Consider the following 20,724-nt stretch of genomic DNA (forward strand, 5'->3'; position numbering starts at 1 on the left):
GGTGAAACAACCGCCGGCTAGCGTCCTCGCGCTCATTCTACCCTCCTCCCGCCACCCCCTGACGTCACAACCATCCTCGACGTCGGATTGGCCAGTGACGTCAGGAGGCAACACACAAGGAAAGAGGACAGTTCCCTACATCGCAAGGCTAGAACGTTACCTCACGTACAACACTTTCATTTTATTTTTCAACGTCTTACTATTTTTTACCAGCACTATACCACTGGTAACAGCACAACATGTTGCCTTTTTGTACATCTACTCAGCAAGCTAAAACAAAAACAAATTATTAATAACGCAGGCGAAACGTATGTATTTATCAATGCACTGCACCAGCAGCTCTTGTCCCTGGTGTTGCATTTGCCAAAGCGCTTGACTAGATTTTAAATTGCCTGTCAGGCACTTTAAATCTGTATTAATCTTTGAAAGGCACGATGAAGGAATTCTGAGAGCCGAAAAGACGCTGCCATAAGTGAACGGGTCCCTCCAGAGAGGGGGTTTTGAGGCACGTATGTGCTCGTGAGAGCCCAGGGCTGCTTTAAGCAAGCGTCCGGTGACGCTCCCGGTCCGCCCACAGTCCCGCCCGGTAGGAGGCGGACCTAGTTCCCGCCTCACCGCCTAGTTCAGTCCCAGGGGGGTCAGGTCTTCCCGTCCGAAACTCGTCGCCTCCGCAGCTGCATCATGTCTGAAGCCCCGGCACCGGAGTTGCGCGGTCTGTCCGAAGAGGACGTGGCCAGGGCGTGCACCGACCCGGACCCCAGCACTAAGGTGAGCGCGGAAGGAAGGCCGCGGCCGCAGCGTGACTGACAGAGCTGACGGCCACAGGGTGGTCCCGCCCGAGCAGGCACGCGCGGCGCTGTGGGAGGGAGGGAGGGAGGCAGGTGAGCGCGAGCAGACTCCTGCAGACCGCTTGCGCCTGCAGTGTTCAGGGAGAGTGACTTGCGTTTCAAGAGGCCCTGATCGGTCTATCAGTGCCCGGGAGTATAGATAACTTGAAGTGTGGCTCACTGCAAGCTGCGCTACCCAGTAGGGTTGTCACCTTTCCCATAGAAAAATGCCGGCTATTCGTTGTTGTTTTAAACATTTGCAGAGACTTGGTTTTGATGTAAATAAAACTGCAAACAAAATTATCTTTATTCGTTTGTAACATTACTTCTCTGTCGTTGTTCACTTTAATTATGTCATAGATCGTTAATGTAGCTCTAAACACATGTAAACGTGTTTTCTAGTTATATTTGCGGTTTGAAGTATGTACATATACATGCTAAAATTACTGTCCTTAAGTGGTTTTGCATATCTTTTTACCGGCTGGGGCATCAAATTACCAGTGGTGCTGGTAGAAAACCGGCTAGGTGTCAACCCTACTCCCCAGTGCTCCACAAGTCCCTTCCGGTCTCACTTGTACAAAGTTGAAACGTTTTTGAGTATGTTGATGACGGAACAGGTCTTACGATTTCTGCGTTTTTGCAGGACTTACGTAGTGTTTTGGTTTTATTTCTCCTGTTCTTCGTTTATAAACCAATGCTGTGGCGAAAATGTAGACTTGTCAATGTTTTTACCGAGAACAGCAAATGGCAGAGTTCTAAAAAGGGATAAGTCGAAGTGGGGTGACGTCAAAGTGTGTGTGTGTGTGTGTGTGTGTATATACATATATATATAATCTACTGGCGGTCGCCAGTAGATAGTTATAGTTAGGACCGTGTTTCCATAGGAAATCCGCAACATTCAATTTGGAATAACTTTGGCGCCGGTCGACGAATCCTCGCGAAATTTTCAAAACTAATGGGGCGCTACGCTCCGCTCCTACCCTGAAAGTCTCGGGGGGATTCGTCAAGCGGGGGCTGAGAAAAAAGGGGGGTCCCAAAACGCGTTTTCCCCATTTATTTTTCCATAGGACCTTTAGACACAGCTACAGCCCGAACGGCTGAACAGAATTACTTGAAATTTGGCAGAGAGGTAGTCCTCAGGTCAAGGATGTGCCTTTTGTAGGTCTGGTGTAAATCTGTTCAGTAGGTCCTGAGAAAATAGTATTTAAATCAATATATATATCTGTAAGCGCGCTCCGTGCGCTTACCGTAAGCTTACCGTACGCGTACGGTGCCGTGCGCGAGCTCAATTCTGATTGGTGGTTACATGACTGTAAACATTCGAATCGGTCGAAATCAGGAAGTGTCGGCCGCCATTTTCTGTCTCTCGCACTGAGAAACAAAGGTGGGGAACGTGAAACGGGGGCAACGAAGAGAGTTGCAGACCCCCTAGTGTTTGTCAGGGGGTCCAAGAAGGACCCAAAAGTACGAAAAATAAATGTAATAATTTAAAAAAAAAATCGCGGGGTACGCGTACGGTAGCTTACCGTACGCGCACGAAAAAAAAAGTAACAATCACATTTATTAAATAAATTTAAGGACCCACAAGGGAGAAAAAAACAAATGTTACTGCGTAAAAAAAGGCGAGGCGCGCACGGCATGGACTGCGCAACGTGGGAGCTCGGTGCGCACCGAGCGCCCACAGCACGCGCAGGGTGTGCGCATAGTGAAAAACCAGAATAAAAAATAAATAACATAACTTAGCATTTAAAAAACCGTACAAATTCACTGAAAAAACCATAGGTTTCACACACGTTATAGTTAGGAATTATCATTTACAAAACCTTTCAAATTCACTTAAAAAACCATAGGTTTCACACATGTTATAGTTAGCTGTACATTTCACTCGTAAAAAACCAATGAAATTCCACGTTATAGTTAGATCAGGTAACTATAACTTGCGCGACCGCAATCCACAATGTGTAATTTCAGATGTCATCATTGATGTCACTGACCATGTCATGAGTGATGTACTATGTGATGTCATCAGCAGTTTATTGTGGGCGCGCAAGTTATAGTTACCTGATCTAACTATAACGTGGAATTTCATTGGTTTTTTACGAGTGAAATGTACAGCTAACTATAACATGTGTGAAACCTATGGTTTTTTAAGTGAATTTGCAAGGTTTTGTAAATGATAATTTCTAACTATAACGTGTGTGAAACCTATGGTTTTTTCAGTGAATATGAATATATATATATATATATATTAGCTCCAAACCGGGTTCCATACATACAAAACAGGCACTGACTATATATATATATATATATATATATATTCAGCAAAACTTCCTCCCAAAGTAGGAAAGCCGATGCCGTGTCTTATGCGCAGAATTTTCTTTATTAAGTCAGCTAAAACGTTTTAGCTGATTTTAATAAAGAAAATTCTGCTTTGGGAGGAAGTTTTGCTGAATATTATCGGTCCTTTCGTCGACGCGCCCCCTGGTTTGGAGGCGGTGGGCATACCTGAGCAAACGGAGGAGAAATATATATACACATACCTATTCCACTATTAACATTTCAGTGACATTAACTGGAAAAAATCAGTTAAAGTGGAGTTTACGGTTTGAAATTAAAACTGAACAAGTATTGGTATAGCCAATAGGTCTCGCTTTTGGGACCTTATAAGTGTTTAGCCATGCAACAGTTGATGTTGTTGCACCAAGGATATTGTGCTACTTAACTAAATACTTATAAGGTTCCAAAAGCGAGACCTATTGACGCTTAACATGTGCTGGTGGTTTCATGTGGACGTCACCAGCATCCATGTTGGGGATCTGGACTTCTTTTTATCTCATCAGACTTTGACCATGAGCAGAAGGGGGCAAAAACAGCTGTAAGAAGGAGAAATAGAAAGTTAGGAAAACGGACCGATGGGAAAACCGAGAAGAAAGGAACCTGCAAGACAGTGAGACAGACAGTATGTGCGGTTTGAAAAATAAAGACACGAGGGGTAACCGTGAATAGGCAGTGTTGGTATTCAGCAATACAAAGACATGATACGGGGCTTGTAAGACAAGTACAAACTTGCTTACGCAAAACAGCAGACAAACGGGTTAACAAGTGGGGGGAGTGTGGCTGAGAGCCACTGACTTTAACAGGCAAAAAAAATGATAATAAAAATGTTATCATTTTATTTTTTAGCAGAGGGGCGACGATCCTCTGCTTTAGCGGAGGACCTGCCACTGCAGCCAGGGGGTGGCTTTGCATATAACAATAAAATATTACTTTACAGAAAAAAAAAAATCTAGAAATTAGCTGCAAAAACAAAGGTTAAAGTGACGTTATAATTAGGTGAAACTTTCATTGACAACGTAAATTTTAAACTAAAAAAAACTCTAATTCACCCATTATTGTTATCTCTAGTAACTCTAACTCGTGTCCTAAGGTAACAATAACTGAAGCCCTTGCCATGTACTACTAATTACCCAACATATTACATCCCTTGTGACATATTTTATAACATCATTGATAACATCACTGCAGCATTTGAAAAGAACATCAATGATGAAAAAACTGTGCCTGGCGGGGATGCGAGTTGTAGTTACCTTACACAGGGGATACATAAAGGGTAACCATGAAATATGGGGCTACGTTGCTATCAAAGGCCAACGTTTTGTGGCTAAATTATGGTTACACGGCAGTGGCACAAGATATGGTTTGTGAAGCGGGACATGAACTGGCCAATTTCTGGAAAGGGGGGGGGGGTTAGAATTGCAGCCATAAGGTCATTTAAACTGTGTTTCCATCGGTGACGTTTCTGAGGGTTGCTTCTCATGTCAATGTTACATGGTCCTTGACCACAAGAGAGGCAGGTATTTCTTTTATTCGTAACCGTTGCAAACTAGCAGTGTTTGTTACAAAATAAAACTCCCTCGTGTCAATGTAATGTCCCTTACTGTTTGTAGTTGGACGATCACTGCTGCCCGGCATTCCATGTATCATATTCCTACAACAAAGCATAGCGCGTGCGTGCCCAATCGCTGCAACTAAAAAGCCCCGTTTTTGTAAGGTGTGTTTAGAAGATCAAAGAAAAAAACGGTGAGGAAAACAAACGTTGCATGCAAGAAACACTACTTTCCAAAAACAGTAGTCTGCACTGGCAGTCAGCCGAAGCCTTGCCAGGCACCTTTTAAAAGATAAGGCAAAGTAGCATTCACACTGTGTAATAAGCAGGTCTGTCTGATGAGAGGAACAACACGGGGCACAAATAACAAGCCTGGAGACGGTGTGTGCTCGTTCTGCACTGCAAGGGGAAATCAAAGGCTTGATGAAAATACGTGGAGTGCGGAAACTAATTAAAGCTCTACAGACTACAAAACCTCCTTGTCCAGCCCAGAATAATACGCACAACAGGTACATTTAAGGAAATTATAAAGCATCGCACATTACTGTGCCCTTTGGGTCCCTTATCTGGTTATGCGCGGTGTACGGATGAATGGTACATAGACTGAGGGGGCGAGAGAGGGTGGGGCAGACGTGTTCCTTAAGGCGAGCACTCTGTGGTGTGCTGTTGGAACAGAATGAGGTGCTTAAATGTGGGTGCACTGAAATCAAGGTGTCTCTTGAAACATGGGGCAACTGTGTGAGGCATCGAGGGGGGGTTGGAGACTACAGAAGACAGAAAACCCATGAAAGGTTTGCACATTCTAATTCAAAGTCGAAAAACGTGGCCAACAGCTGTGGTTTATGATCGCTGGTTTCTTACTGTGCTGCATTGCGTTTGGTGGACTACTTCTGGGACCCATAGACTACAAAGTACCTGATCATTAATGGATGAAAATGATCGTTAATGGATTAAAATTGGCAAGTGGGAACAAACTTTGGCAAAGCCGATGGATCTCACCTACGTTAGAGTTATTGGCTTGGCCAATGTCATTTAGCCCTGGCTACTGTGCAGCAAGGCTAAAACTGGTACAGCGCGGTAAAGGTTAGCTAAAAGAGCAAGCATTGGCCGCGCGGCAGTAAAAGTAACGCCGCGCGGCCGTAAAAGCGAAAGTCATCGCGATCGCTCTGAAAGCGAAAGTCATCGCGCTAAAGCACGAGTTTTTAAAGTGCTGCTGGCGCGTGCACGCTCGCGTGAACGCAAGCGCTAGGCCAGCCAGCAGCACTTTGAAAACTCACCTCCAAAATGTCTCTCCGAACCAGTGCATGCGCTGGGCTCAGCGAGACCTAAAAACCACAGAAATGAGCAAGTTAGGGTTAGAATCGCAGTTCATAATTCACACAAGAGACAAGAAAACAATAACTTGCATCCCAAATGCAAGACTCATGACTTTGCACTTAATGTGACAGATACAAATGCTGTAAAGAATCTTAAAGATGAGTTAAAATGTCATTTTAACCTCGACACACACAATACTGTAAATGTATTATTATTGATTAGTTTGAGTATGCATTGTTAATTACATTTTGCTTTTAGGTTCTTAATGACCTATGCACAGCGGGACGTGACGTGACTGCTGGGCAGGCCCCACGTCCAACCCTCTGCTCCATGAGGGTTTGCAGGATGGCCTGGCCTATGACTAGGCCCTGTGCCCAAGCTACTGCAGGCTGGCAACCCATGCTGCTTCCCTCCTTTAGTGATTAACAGCAGGGGATTGATGCAGGGCCTAGCATACGCCCAGACACTACGTTGAACCCGAGGCTTTTTACTTTTATGGTTCATGGACTTAGTTGTAGGTTCACTAACTCACATTAACCTTCATGGCCAGGGACCAATACAGAGCAATATTAATCTGTTTAGTGTGGGGGCGGTGAACCTACGTAGAGTCTGCAAATCTCTCTAAAAAAAAAAAAAAGTCCAGCTTTAGCTCATGAAGCTTGCTTTGGATGAGTGGTACCTGGCTGCGCAGCTTGCCATGGGTTTGCAAAACCTGGCTAGGGCTTGCAGATCTTGGCTGGCTGTGCTGGGAACTACAAACCAAGGTCCGTGCACCCCATGACAATCCAGCTTTTTTTTCTTTCATTTTGTTCTTGGAGGTTCCCTTTGGGGTACTTGCCCAACCCATGGATGAAGGATGCTCCTTGATTGTTTAGTAGAGCCTTAATGTTTTCTCCAACTTGTGGAAAGCCAAAGAAGTTGTTTCACTCTCACTGGCTCTGGTGTGTTTGCTGACCCAATTTGGTGGGGTGCGGAAGCTCCTTCATCCAACCAGGTTTGAATACTTTTCACATTTTTGATCCGTGGGGGTTTGCAAAGTCGAGTTTGTGTACCTCAGCGAATTAACTGTCCCGATATCTGTTTAACCTTTTCTACCCCAGACCAAATCTATTTTTATGTATTAACTTCTCAATTAATTGATTTTATTTACACGAAAGCAGGCAAAGGCTTCTTCTTTGACTACATTTCTACCTTCATGCCAGGTTTGGTTTAAATCTGTTCAGCTATTTGTTCGAGAACAAATACTCCTAAGGGAATTAAAATACATGTTAAAATTTCCGGCTTTAGGTGGTTTTGCATATTTTTACCAGATGGGGCATCAAATTACCAGTGATGCTGGTAGAAAACCGGCTAGGTGTCAACCCTACTCCCCAGTCCTCATCCAGTCCCTTTCTGTCTCACTTGTACAAAGTTGAAAAGTTTTTTAGCATGTTGATGACAAAACAGGTCTTTGCATTTCTGCCCTTTTGCAGGACTTCCATAGTGTTTTGGTTTTATTTTTCCTTTTCTTCGTTAATCAACCAACGTTGTGGCAAAAAAGTAGACTTTATTATTTTTTGTTTTTAAACAAATTTTATTAAAGCATTAACACAAGAACCACGTATTTTCATCATTGTTAAAGTGCTCTAAAAGGCCTTGTACAGCATATTTGACAATGCGTTTTCTTTTTAATAACAATATCAACTACATGTACATCGCTATGCAAAACTTCCCCCTTACACAAGTCTATACCTTTGTGCGTAGGATATGTGGAGGGCAGCGTATCTGAGGACCTTTGCTGAGGCTATTAAGCAGTATGGGAATATCTATTCGTCATGTATCGTCTGGTGTGTGGGTATGGACTAATGTTTAAGGGTGGACAGAGGAGTCTGCACCATTGAGCCCTCAGGAGAGGGGTTTCTGGCGCCTGGTTCTAGGTCTTTCAAAGAGTCCACTAACCTCACCTGGGCCTGTGCTACGTTTATGGATCATATGCCGCCCCTAGCTTCTCTGAGTAACCCTTCTCTTTCGTATCTTGCCCAGTTCTCTCCACCATCCACCTATCCGCGCCCCCCTTGTGGGGGCTTTCCAGTTAATCGTTATTTCATGTTTCGGGAGTATAAAGGCAAAGTCCTGGAATCTGCTGGTGACCTTGCTTTTTGGCTGTGTGGGGGGAACCAATTCAATATGCAATGACCCATAGTGCAGGGGACCTCCTTGGAAATCGTGTCCGCTACTACTGTAATCTGCTTTGATCGTGAGTTTCTAGAAATTTTAGATACTATTGCCTGGATACTATCCCAGCCTCTTTCCGATATGGGGATTCCCAAATCCGTCTCACACTGGGCCCTCAGAGCCTCTAAAGATTGTAATGTATGGCATGAAACCATCTTAATTATACCTGCTGCTCTGACTATATAGTGACAGGTGTTGTTGTGATGTGATGGTTCTGATGCAGCGCGGAAACCTAGGTAACGGAGATCAGGACAAAACCCTGTACCAAATATCCTCCCTTCGTCACAGACCAAATATCACATTCACTCCTACAATCACTTCTCACTGGCTTGCACTTACAGGAGAGATGAATGTTCCAAGCACTGACATGAAAGGAATACCTTATAACCTATAGAGAAATGTATTTACACATTTATACACTAATATCCTTACCCCTACAGATATCAATCCTAAGCATTAAGATACTCCTCCCACGTGATCAATGGATCATTTAGTCGGATTAGTATGGTGATTTAGACCAGCTAAAAACCACATTTAGGATTTGGACTATCCTCCCTTAATAAATGACAAAACACATTTGCTCGTTAATCAATAGTTGTTTATCTAATTATAGCAAGAATTTTAGTTCCATCTATTACATTTTATTAACTCGCAGAACATCATATTTACCTAATCTGGCTATTAGTCGTCCTCTAAGTCATCAAATTTAGTCGTCGATCAGTCGGAATTCAAAAGTTCTTCATGCAGCACACTACAGTCCCAAGGATGGACAAGGGCCAGTGATGTGCAGTGCCCATAAATTTTATAGAGTTCGCAGTTCATCAAGGAAATGGGCAGCATTCAGTCTGTCAAAGATTCAGGAACGCAGCAGTCACGTAGTGTCACCGTCGTCTCTGTCAGCAAAAGGAAAGCACGCACCCACAATAACATTTCCTCTCTATTCTATCGTCATTTTTATAATAAAAGTGAAGTCAAGATGTTACAATTTTCAGAATTTGGGCTTCTCTCATTGGTCGATTGGGATCGTCCGGTGAGGTTTCTCACAGTTCAGGAGGTTATGTCACTGTACATGATCTATCCGGTTCCTTGTATCTGTCCATTGTTAGTGTACTTGGCAGGCTTTCCACCGTGGCCTTGCTTGGGCACAGTGAGACTAGGGTTATGTCGAGGCCACAGGAACAAGTTGTAGCGCAGGCGCACTTCGCCCAAAACCTCGTGGAATGGTGGCCATCACGTCGTGTTAAGTCGGCGGCCATCTTTGCTTTAGGCCCAAAGGACAACTTAAGTGAAACAAACACAAGAGTAATTAATACATAGAAATAATGAATAAAATGTTAAACCCTCACTAATTCCCCTATGTGCTTGTAATTATCTAGCATATAGCGACATTTAAAGCGTTCATATTCACCCATTGATGTCATCTGGTGCAACATTACGAAAATGTCACAGAAGCAATCATTTATCATGCGATATTCTATTTTCTACTGTTAGTATGCGTACATATGTTAATTACAAATTATTTAGCCATGCAAAATGCAAATCCCACGTGTATTTCGTACATTAGTAATGTTGATTAAACTTCATGCAAACACATTAATAGTATTGTAATTAATAGATTATTCTAATTAGTATAGGCATGCAGAATAGGGGGGTATACAACATTTTGTACTACCCGCTCCATCAGTTCCGCCAGGCCAGTTTTCCAGCGCGCGCTTAATGCTCTCGTCACCACTGTAGGAAGGAGTGTGTAGGAGAGTAGGATCTTCTTGTAGTTACCCAATTTTTTGCTGATGTATCACTGTTTTCGACTTAGATTGACTGGGATCCTGCTATCTGGGACCCCAGTCTAGCTGCTTTCTCCTCTAAATTGATTGCATGTACTTTAGGTACACTCCAGATTGGATTCTGGGGTACCCTTATAAGTTCCTAGTATATGGTATACTATGTACCCAGGGCATAGGTACCCCAGAGGCCTCTCAGGGACTGCAGCATGTATTATGCCACCCCTGGGAGACCATTCAAAATGACACAACAGGTCTGCTACTGCAACCTGTGTAAGGTGGTGCATGCACCCCCTTACTTAGATATAGGTTCACTAGATCTATTCTAAATCACTGCACATATAAACCTATCAGTCACCCGATGGCAGGCCCTATCAATATCAATACTGAAGGCAGGGTGCTGGGTTTGATGTGAGAGGGTGCACCTGCATGAGCAGAGCCCCCCTGCAGCCTTTGGAACCTATTTTCCAGGGTTGTTTGTGATGCAGCCAACCATATATATTTAAGTGCATTATAACCTCACGGTAAATGCTAACTTTAAAACGGCTGCTTAGAAACCTGTCGTGTATGGTGTCAAACACCTTGGAATCATACCTCCACACCAGTAACTGGTGTGGGAGGTATGATTCCACCCTTCTAGAGGGACATATGTGACACACCAGGCTGCCCGGTACCAGCTTTCTCGACCTGGGCATCGCAAAATGGATGCTGCCAGCCACAGACACGAGTCTGCCCTCCTGCTGCTGAGCCAAGCTCGAGCAGGGGAAGGCCTGACAATAGGTTTCCTGTCACAGGGAGGTGTGACCACCTCCCAGACAGGCTTTAGTGTATTGGGGCTGGGCAGGTGCACTCTGAGAGTGCTTTGACATCTGCACTGGGGGCACATTTAGTGTCCCTAAGCATAGTCCAGCTCAAACCGGTTGCAGGAGCCATTTGCTCGAAACTGGACAAAGGACATGGGTGTAGCTACCCCTCTGTTCTGACCCTCCCATAGGTGGGTCCCCAGAGTTTGTCCCACCCCTTCCTTGGGTATAAAGTAGGAACCCCTGACTACTGGATTTTATATTTTAGCTGGACTAAACTCTGCTACAGAAACCAAGTACTTCGACGATCTACACTAAGCTGGATGACTGAAGAATCTCCCTTGGAATAAAGGAGTTACTCCCCTGCAAGGCAGACACCTTTAACACATCTGACCGGTTTGCATCTCCCGAGCTCCTGAGGACTCCGAAGATTTCTGCAACACGGGAGGTGGATTCCCGAGCGTCCCTGAGGTTGATCTGACCTCTCAGCTTCTCTGAAACCAGTATCCCTCCTGCGGACCGTGCAACCGAACCTCTGTGCACCGTGTACTTTTGCAGCAGCATATGGTTTTCGGTGATCCCTGAGGCTGTGCTTTGGGCAACGTGTAGTCCTGACCCCGAGCAGTAATTGCACCGAAGATTTCCGGCCTACACTCCACAAGTGTTCCGTGGGCTGGTATTTTGTGATTCAGCTCGAGGTCCCTTCGTGATCCCTGGTCTGTTGGCCTGTGGGTCCCTGTGAAGGTAACTTTGACTTTCAGTGGACTTTCCTGGTTGCTCCAGACGTGCCCTGACTCTCCATTGCTTGGAGAGTCCCCAGGACCTTGCTGGTCCTCACCGAAGCTTATTTCCTCTGCTTGCATGGGTTGCAGTTGCAAAGGCTGGTTGGTGTTCCATCTGGACACTGACCCGCCCCCCTGCACTAGACATCCTTCGTGGGACAGCTCACCTCCGGACTATGGTCGTCATCGACGTCTCCTGGTCCTCGTGGCTGCAGTCATGCATTGCATCTTCTCACCTGATGCACCCGACATCGGTGGGCATTCGTCTATCGTGCCCCTGGTCACTGTGAAGTTACCCAGACTCTGTCCCCTCTGCTTTCAGGTTCTTCTCACCTCGGATCCAGGCTTGGATTCCACCGGACACTTAATCTTCCCGGCAGCAGCACTTTTCTGCATCACGCCATTGAAAACGACGAAGGATCCCAACATCACTTGACCCCTATGGACCCCGCTCCTCTGGGATAGGTAACACTGGTATCTCGGTACTCTCAAGGGTGCTGGCCTTAGAACCTTCTATGTTTGAAAGGGTTTGCCTAAAGTCCTCTCCGAAGTGTCCTTAATCTTTCAAATTCCAACTGCGACTTTCCCATAGGATTGTATGGAGCTCATGTCTGGGTTCACACACCTTACCCGTCCTCCGTGGGCCCCCTGTGTCACTTCTTTGGGTGGTTCCTTGGGGTCCCAGCGATTCTATGTGCTCTAGGCACTGTGTCTAGTTAAGTCGTGGTTGTTATACCACTTTCTTAGTATATGGTTTGGTCTCCCCCCTGGAGCCCACTGTGTATTGTGCTATTTACTGTCGTTCTAGTGATTTAATATTGTGTGCTTTGTTCTTTAATCTCATTAAGAGATTAGTAGAGAGTGTTTAGTAATAAATACATATATATTATATATCTCTTGTGTGGTTTTCCTTTCATTTGGTCATTCAGGAGGTTCTGATCTGGTAAAAACAAGCTGCTTTACATTCCTTCGAGACTTAACCTGAAGGCTGCTCTCCATAGCTACCACTAGGATAGCTTTCAATAAAGGTTATCTTTAACCTAATCATCGATAAGGGTTGTTTGGACTGGTACAAGGTGCCCACTTTAATTAGCGGTCAGCATATACCAAGCCAACTTCTCACAGAGTGTCCATGGGGGATATTAAAAACTTCTCAGAATTCTTCAAAGGGGAGGAGCACGCTCTCATACAATAGGTCCCCTACCATGGCTGCTCCCACATCTATCCACTCAGTCAAGCCCTCTGTTACCCCCATGTGACGATCGGCTCTGCATCTTCAAAGGAAGGACCGGGGAGTAGGGGGGTCTCGTGTGTGTTTTTTGAGAGCAGCGGGTCCAGCAGCGCTGTATCACCCTGAATTCAGGTGTATCCACTTCAGAGCACCGCAAAGTGTTCAATAGTGTGCCTGTCAACTTAGGAGAGGCTCGTGGCAAATGGCCCCACTGCCTGGCACAGGGTCAGTCGACCTGCCAGCCACTGTGTGAACCATTGGAGTTGCGCTGCTAGATAATAGAATTCGAATCCAGGCACTGCCATCTCTCCATCTTCCGATGGGCGTCGTAATTTAGCTAATGCCACTCTTGCGCCTCGAGTTCCAAAGAGTTTAGCTCCCTGAAGATTGTTCAGATAATCCAGAGTGGTAGCACTGTGAAGAAATATAGCACCCTCAGGAGGGCCACCATTTTGAGAAGGGCCACTATGCCTGCCAATGAGAGTTTTGCCAAAACTCGGTGCAGGCTTGTAGTGCTCTCACGGCCGGTCCTACATTCCCGTCTAGTAGGTTCTGCCTATTTTTACCCCTAAATATGGCAAACAGTCAGGCTCCCATCACAGGTCTCCCAGCTCGTCTGGCGGCGGTGTGTCAACCCTAAAGGGAAAGAATTGGGATTTCTACCAGTTTGCTCCCAAGCCAGACCACGCCCCAAACTCTCCCACCATAGACCTGGTCCCCACCAAATTGGTCTCTGTCCCTTAAAAATAAAATGAGGTCATCCGCATATAGGGCAATTTGATGCTGGTGGTTACCTATCTGCATGTCCCTGTATCTACCCTCTTTACGTGCCAGGCAGGCCAATGGCTCCATTGCTAGGGCGAACAGCAAACGAGAAAGTTGGCACCCCTGTCGCATACCTCAGCCCACTTTATAGCTGTCTGAAATTGTCTGCGCCATTCGCACTCTGGCCATGGCATCTAAATACTATAGTTAAGTGTATGCTAAAATCCCTGACCTAGCTCCATCTTGGACATGACCCCGTAAAGGAACTTCTATTCGAGGCTATCAAAAGCTTTTTCAGCATCTACTGCAAAGGCTGCTGCCTCGCTGTCTTCCTGGTGTTCATAGTCCAGGATCGAGATGAGTCGCCTGATATTCTGCCAGGAGTGAAACCTGCCTGGTCCGGGTGCACCAATTTGGGCATGAACTGGAGCAAGCTGAAGGCCAGGATTTTGCTTAGAATTTTATACTCTAGGTTGAGCATCGACAGTGGCCTGTAGGACTTCCAATCTCATTCTGGCTCCCCTGATTTCAGAGGAGGAATCACAAGGGACTCATGTGGTGCCCGGCAAGTGGCCAGCATCCCATGCTGCCTGATAAAGGGTCTCTAATTTTGGGACCAGCTCTACTGCGTGTGTCATATAAAATTCGGCTGGAAATCCATCTGATCCTGTGATTTTCCCATGCACCAGTCCTTTTGATGGCTGCTCTGATCTCTTGCACCATGATTTGGCCACCTAGCTCCTGGGTGAAGGCTGCTAGTGATAGCGGTGCCAAATGGGCCCGCAAGTCATATTCATCATAATGCGCAATGTTTGCATATCGTCTCGAGTAATATTGCAGGAAGTGCCTGTAAATATCTTCCTGTCTATATAGCCTACCGTTATCTCCTGAGTCCAGCTCGACAATCAGCGAACCTCTCTTTGCTAGGTTTGCCAACCAGGCAAGTAGCAAGCCTGAGCGGTCCTGCTCCGCGTGGGGTCTTATCATATATTGTTTATAGTCGAAGCAGCGGAGTCGCTCTACCAGACTAGCCACCTTTTCCCTGGCATCTAAGAGCGTCTGACAGATTTCTGGGTGTTGCGGCCTGTACATCTCTAATTCATGCAGTTCATGTTCTGATTGTATAACTTCATGCAGTAGTGTCCCTCGTATCGCTACTGACTGTCATGCACCGCCCCCTTATCACAGCTTTAAAAGCATGCCATTCCACTAATGGGGAAGTCACCGACCCCGCATTGTCCTCAAAGTACTGTTGAAGGCTGGTCCCGAACACAGGGTCCTCTAACACTTCCGGCGTCGACCGCCAGGTGGGAATCTGAGTGGGAGGGCGTTCCCAGTGTACTTTTAAAAGGACCACATTATGGTCCGAGATAGTTCGGGCCAAGTATTCTACGTCGGTGAGCAGGCCATGTGTAGCCGGGGTACATAAGAACATATCCAGCCATACACGTAGTTCGTGCGAGCTGGAGAAGAAGGAATAATCTCTCGCCTGTGGGTATGATTTATGCCAGGAATCTACCAGCCCCCTCTGCCCTGGCCAATCCTTAAATCTCCTAGCCATCCGATGAATAAGGGAATCCTTAAGCGGGTGTGATTGGTCAGCCCCAGGATCTGCCATGTAGTTAAATTCTCCTCCCACCACTGCCAAGGATACGAGGTAGAGGGCTAGTGTGTTCGACTGTCTTTCTAGTAAACCTCCCTGTTCTGTATTTGGGGCGTAGACATTAATGAGCGCTATGTCTTTTCCTGCCTGTCACTAACACATACCTCCCTTCAGGGTCTGCTATGTGTCCTATGTGTTGGAAAGTGATCCCAGAGCGAACCCATATCATGGTGCCCCTCACAAATGACGAATATGTTGTATAGTATGCCTGGCCTCTCCATCTTTTATGTAATGCTGCCCCTTCCTTAGCTGTGAGGTGTGTCTTGTGCAATAATGCAATGTGAACCCCCCCTCTGCTTTAAATAAGAGAATACATACTATGTACCTCTTAGTCATTGTATGCATTCCCCTGCCATTCCTGCATAACAATTTAAAGTCAGTAGATATAGACATTACGACTCTCTCCTCTTTGCCGTCCTTCCCAAACATCAACTCGGTTCCAGCACAGTAGCAACCCATTTTCTGGTCAGTGCACTGATCATATTCTAAGTGTCAGTGCTGTTGTAGGGGGCTTCATATTAAGGAGCTGCTCTTCACCTAACAGCTGCACAAAATAAAATTTAAATGTCTGTAAATGAACTGTGCAAATTTTCCAGAATATGGAAGGCACAAATGAGGAAATGTTTACAAAACAAATCAATACCTATGTGATGACATGTCCACACATCATTTGTGCGCTGTATACTTTTATCAGTAAAACTGTATGTCTCTGCAAACGTAATGAACATTTCAATTGGAGATGTGGTGTTTGTAATGGCTGTGGGCTACCACAACATGCATACTCCACTTTACCCCACTCTAGTCTGCACCACTCCACAACACTGTACTCTGCATCAATCCATTCCACACTGCGTCACTGCACTATACTCCACTCTAAGCCACTTCACTCTACTCTAAACCACTCTACTACGCCAATGTACTCTACCCCATACAAATCTACTGTGAAACCTCTACTCAATGCCACTCTATTTCAGTCTGCGCCATTCCACTCTACGTCACTACAGTCTATCCTGCACCACCCCATTGCACACTACTCTGCTGCACTCTGCACCGCTGCACTGCCTGCCACTATACTCTCCTATGTTCCCTACCCTAGGCCCAAGTAGCAAAGTGACCTTTTACCTACATTTGTGCTTCCTTGCTTTGCTTAACAGTTCTAGCTCTGATCTTTTGCCCAGTTATGTGCTGAATAAATGTCGATTGGTTTCCTTGAAACTAGCCTCCTTTATTATGTATGAGGATTCTTGGTAAGGTCCACTACACATGACGTACATAAAAGTATTAACATACTCTGTACAAAAGTAATCGCTATTTTCATCCTAGGGCGCCAGGGTTACTTTGCATAGTTGCAATTATTGATTTAGCCCCTTTTACATAATCGTACTCGCAACATATCAATTGTGGTAGAACCCCCGAGGCCACCTTTTTGGTATAAAAGAACCGCACCTTCACTAGATAAGACGCTGACACAGACACCGGTCCCTGCACGCTGAAGCTACTACATGGACCGGTCTGACATCCCTTGTGGGGTGTCCAACTCGTGACCAAGACTGGATCCTTCATTCTCTCCCAACAGGTAATGGGGTTTGCTCTTTCCTAGGGGATTCTTGGCTTTACACCCTCATACATGCTAGGTACACTTGGGTTCTATTTACTCTGTTGGTGCTTGGAATCTTTTACATTTGCTTCTGTTTATTCATTGTTGCAGCAAACATGTTTTATACTAAAATGACGCTGGTTCAATAAATGATTATTGAAAACGTCCCCAATGTTTATTCTGTGTATCTCTCCGCGACTGAGCGAAAAGTACTGTACTGTTTCCACGATCCCTGAAGGGTCAAAGGTTGTCATGTTCAATGGTTGCCAGAAACTGTTCGCTCCTTGGTGAGGTTTGTAGGCTTATGGTGGCACTGTGAGCTAGCTGGTCTGTAGGCTGACGTATCCTGTGGGGGTGTACGGAATCAGTCTAGACACCGATCCGTTAGTTTATGTTGTCCAAAAAAATGCGCTGATCCTATGTATTCTTAGGAACTACATGATGTGCGCATTTGTTGGAGAACCTAAACTAATCTAAACAGCATAAACTAAACATAACCAAATGCATCATTTGTATTGTCTTGGGAGATTTAGTTTCAGAAAAACGACTATTGGGATTAGTCTCACACTGACCACGACACTGAGAAGAGCTTGCGATCCAAACAGTTCCAACACGTTTACTTACCCATTCATTTCGGCTCCTAATTTTCTGCCATAATGTTGCACTGCTCCAAATCTCTGGTGCTATGAAATTCCCTAGTAAAAACGTGTAGTAGAAACATTCACAAATGTGCAGTAAAAAAACCAAAAAACCCCTAGTTGCTTCAAAAGGACGGAGGGGTTGTCATCATGTATTTGAGCTACCAAAAACGATTTTTTTGCTCCAGCCCCACCTCCACAAGAGGAAGCCAGTAAAGGGTTGTAGGTAAGGAAAGGATGGTACTGCGAGTCCCAATGTTAGTGGACGAAAAGAGCAACCGCAGCAGAGAAAAAAGTTGTAAGAGGCAAGCATTCCCACTGCTCAAAGCTTTTTATGCACCATGGACTCCTTACTCTGTTCAGACCAAGAATGGCACATTCATAGGGGTAGCATTGAAATCTCCCTTCAAAGAGCATGCAGGAAGATGCTGCTAGTAGAAGTTGTAAAGCATTCTTGTATTTCTTTGGCTAAAAGTTGTATGGTTTTTTTAATGACCGATGGGTGTCTATCAGAATTCTCTTGCTGTTCTGTAAGAGTTTGAAAACAACCATTTATTCCAGAAGTATCAATCTGCGCATGTCTTCAAGTTGCTGAATGGTTCTCTGGCTTGTACACTTACAATTTAGGATTTGCGAGCAGCCCACCTCCAATCTGATCAGGTGTTTTTGTTTTTCAAATGTTGAAAAATGGAATCAATCCGTTTGGGGAAAGATCCCACCTTGATATAGGACGATTAGTAGGGAAGGCCTTACTATACTTCAAGACTCCATTTTTAGGCTAGTTTTACTTGCCACCAGAATGCAACATTCCCCATGGGTGTTAAGTGGAAGAAAATCTGTATTCCCTCCAGACAAATTCAGGGTACAGAGAGTAAGAGGGAGGAAGAAGTGGGTTAAGATGGTCCTGTTTTTCTGTGGGCTGAAAGCATCCTTAGTCTTGCAGTTCATATAAAAGGTATTTCTGAGTAATCCTTTCAATCCTTTCAAACGCATTTGTAAGGTGCATACTACTTGGAACAAGATTTTTTCACACAGGTCAAAGAATATCTTCTAGAAGTGGTTTGATTTAAGTCCTGCCCGAAAGCTGCGAAAGGAAGAAAGCTGACTTACATTTTTTTGGTGAAGAGCTCCAGAACATGGGTCCTGACACTGAAATGCTCTTTGCCCCTTGATTCTACATGAAAACATGGAACGTAGAGAAACCTCTTATTCTGAATCTGTAAGCCTCTATTTAGGGCATCGTTTTTAATCTGAATAGTAACATCTGGTGGGACCAGATTATGTATGCACCTAAACATCCAGGACCCCACTTTAAAACGTCTATGTTCTTTAACAGAGAACCAGTGGAAGGGCTTTTTTTACCTCTTTGTCATGATCCACTTTTTTTCCAGTTTGATTATTAACCTGACTGCTATGTTGTGGGCCCTTTGTGACTGGTTTAGTTGAAAGCTGGGGAGCCCAGCATACAAGCAATTGCAATAATCCAGTCTAGCTTTAATTGTAGCGCCAGCAATTAATACCTTTGTGATTTATAGATGTGAGATAGTCCGGGTTTCAATTTGTTCAACTGAAAAAACAGCTACCCTGCCACATTCCCTGTCTGAAATTGTAGCCCCATCTCCCCATCCAAGCGGAATCGTAGAGCAGTGGAGACCGATGTCAGCGATTGATTGAACCACGGCCGACGCCACTTAATGTATTGCGGACGAAGGGCATCAGGAGCTGCACGGAGGCCTTCGACCTGTGCTTTTCAGAAAATATGCATCCTAGCCAGACTGTGGAAATTTACGAACTCCATCAGACTTCTGCTTATTGAAGCTGGTATTGGCAGTCAGTAGTTCCAGGTGGGACTGTTCCCTGTCATTTGAAGCTTGCTTTTTAGGTCGAGCACCAGCACGCATGCGCAGTCTGCAAGACCTGCTGTATTCAATAAAAACACTTTATTCCCGCCTGCTGCTTACCATTTTTTAATCCCTGTGTTGCTCTTCTTTGCTGGCTCCTAACTTGTTCCAATAGCCAACACATCAGTTCCGTTGAAGGCTAAGGATCACAGGTTAAGTACAGTTTCCTTACGCCTTCATTGTACATCTGTTCTTTGTGGGAACTATTTTTCTTCCCTTCACCCCAGAATGGAACGATTGAAAAAGTCATTTTTTTTTTGTTTCATTATTGCAATTGCATTGCGTGAATGCGCCAGTGCATTATCCCCGCCCGAATCGCAGGTTGCATACCCCAGCTGTGTTGATGACTGCACCACATTGCTTAGCCCACCAGGTGCCTGTGCGATCCTTGTAGTTTTTTTATTTTATTTTAAAACAAAAGTTGTGTGAACGTGCCAGCGCACAACCCCACTCCCGAATCGCAGCTTGTTTCCTATTCCTTCTTGCGCATTATTATTTATTCGGTTTCCATATCCGAGCAGTGTTAAGTGCCCCACATTCCTTTGGCCGCTGGGCCCCTGTGGTATCCTCATTATATTATTTTTATTATGCCATCTTTGAGAATAAAACTTAACTACAAACGTTTAAATAACAGCTTACTTGATTAAGGAGTGGCAATGTTTTGTATCAATCTAAGGTGGACGTGTCTCCAAAGGGCATCCACAGCGCAAGAGAAAGAACAAATACTCAAGACGGTGTCCTATCTTCACCACTGCCTCCTACTCCTCCTCTGTTGGTGTGCATCATCAGTAAGCCTTCCATTACAGGCATTTCAGGAACAGGCGGTTCATCTTCCTTGGGAGGGAGTGGTTAGCTTCTTCCCTGAAGACTTTGCCTGTGGTCGATAGCGAGGATAACCGGTAAGTTCATGTGATGGCCTTAGTTTACCCCTTTCTGCTCATGTGCTTACAGTATGAGTGGAATTGTGCATCTGGATGTTTCCTTTAATTTTCCGCTTGTATATTGGCCGGAGTGAACGTGCAATACACAACTGCACAAGCTCAATCCACGGCCTCTGCTCCGATTGCTGTACACGTATCCCTGATGATGCCCGCCTCAGTGGCCAGCAGTCCGAGTGTGACCTAGCAAATAAATCTTCCCCCTGCAACGCCTGTCAGTCACAGCATGGGTCAATCCGTAAATCTGCCCGCTGCATCACAGTCCAGCAATAATATGGCAGTGCCTCAGCACTTGAATCTGCCCTCCACAGCGCAGCATGCACCAGCAGCTATTCACCAAGGAATGCCCCCCATTATGCAGCAGTGTCCCCACTCTGGCTA

General features: G+C 45.2%; 1 protein-coding gene across 1 annotated transcript in view; it reads left to right on the forward strand.

Annotated features, from left to right (window-relative positions):
• Window positions 1–574: 574 nt before the first annotated feature.
• Window positions 575–20,724, forward strand: part of GLO1 (glyoxalase I) — a 220,007-nt gene continuing 199,857 nt past the window's right edge. Inside the window, exon 1 of the mRNA XM_085610240.1 lies at window positions 575–768. Within this exon, the coding sequence (XP_085466366.1) occupies window positions 682–768 (87 nt within the window). The 5' untranslated portion in view covers window positions 575–681. The remainder of the gene's footprint in view (window positions 769–20,724) is intronic.

This window comes from Triturus cristatus, chromosome 6 (genome assembly GCF_964204655.1).
Source record: "Triturus cristatus chromosome 6, aTriCri1.1, whole genome shotgun sequence".
In the NCBI taxonomy this organism is placed as follows: Eukaryota; Metazoa; Chordata; class Amphibia; order Caudata; family Salamandridae; genus Triturus; species Triturus cristatus.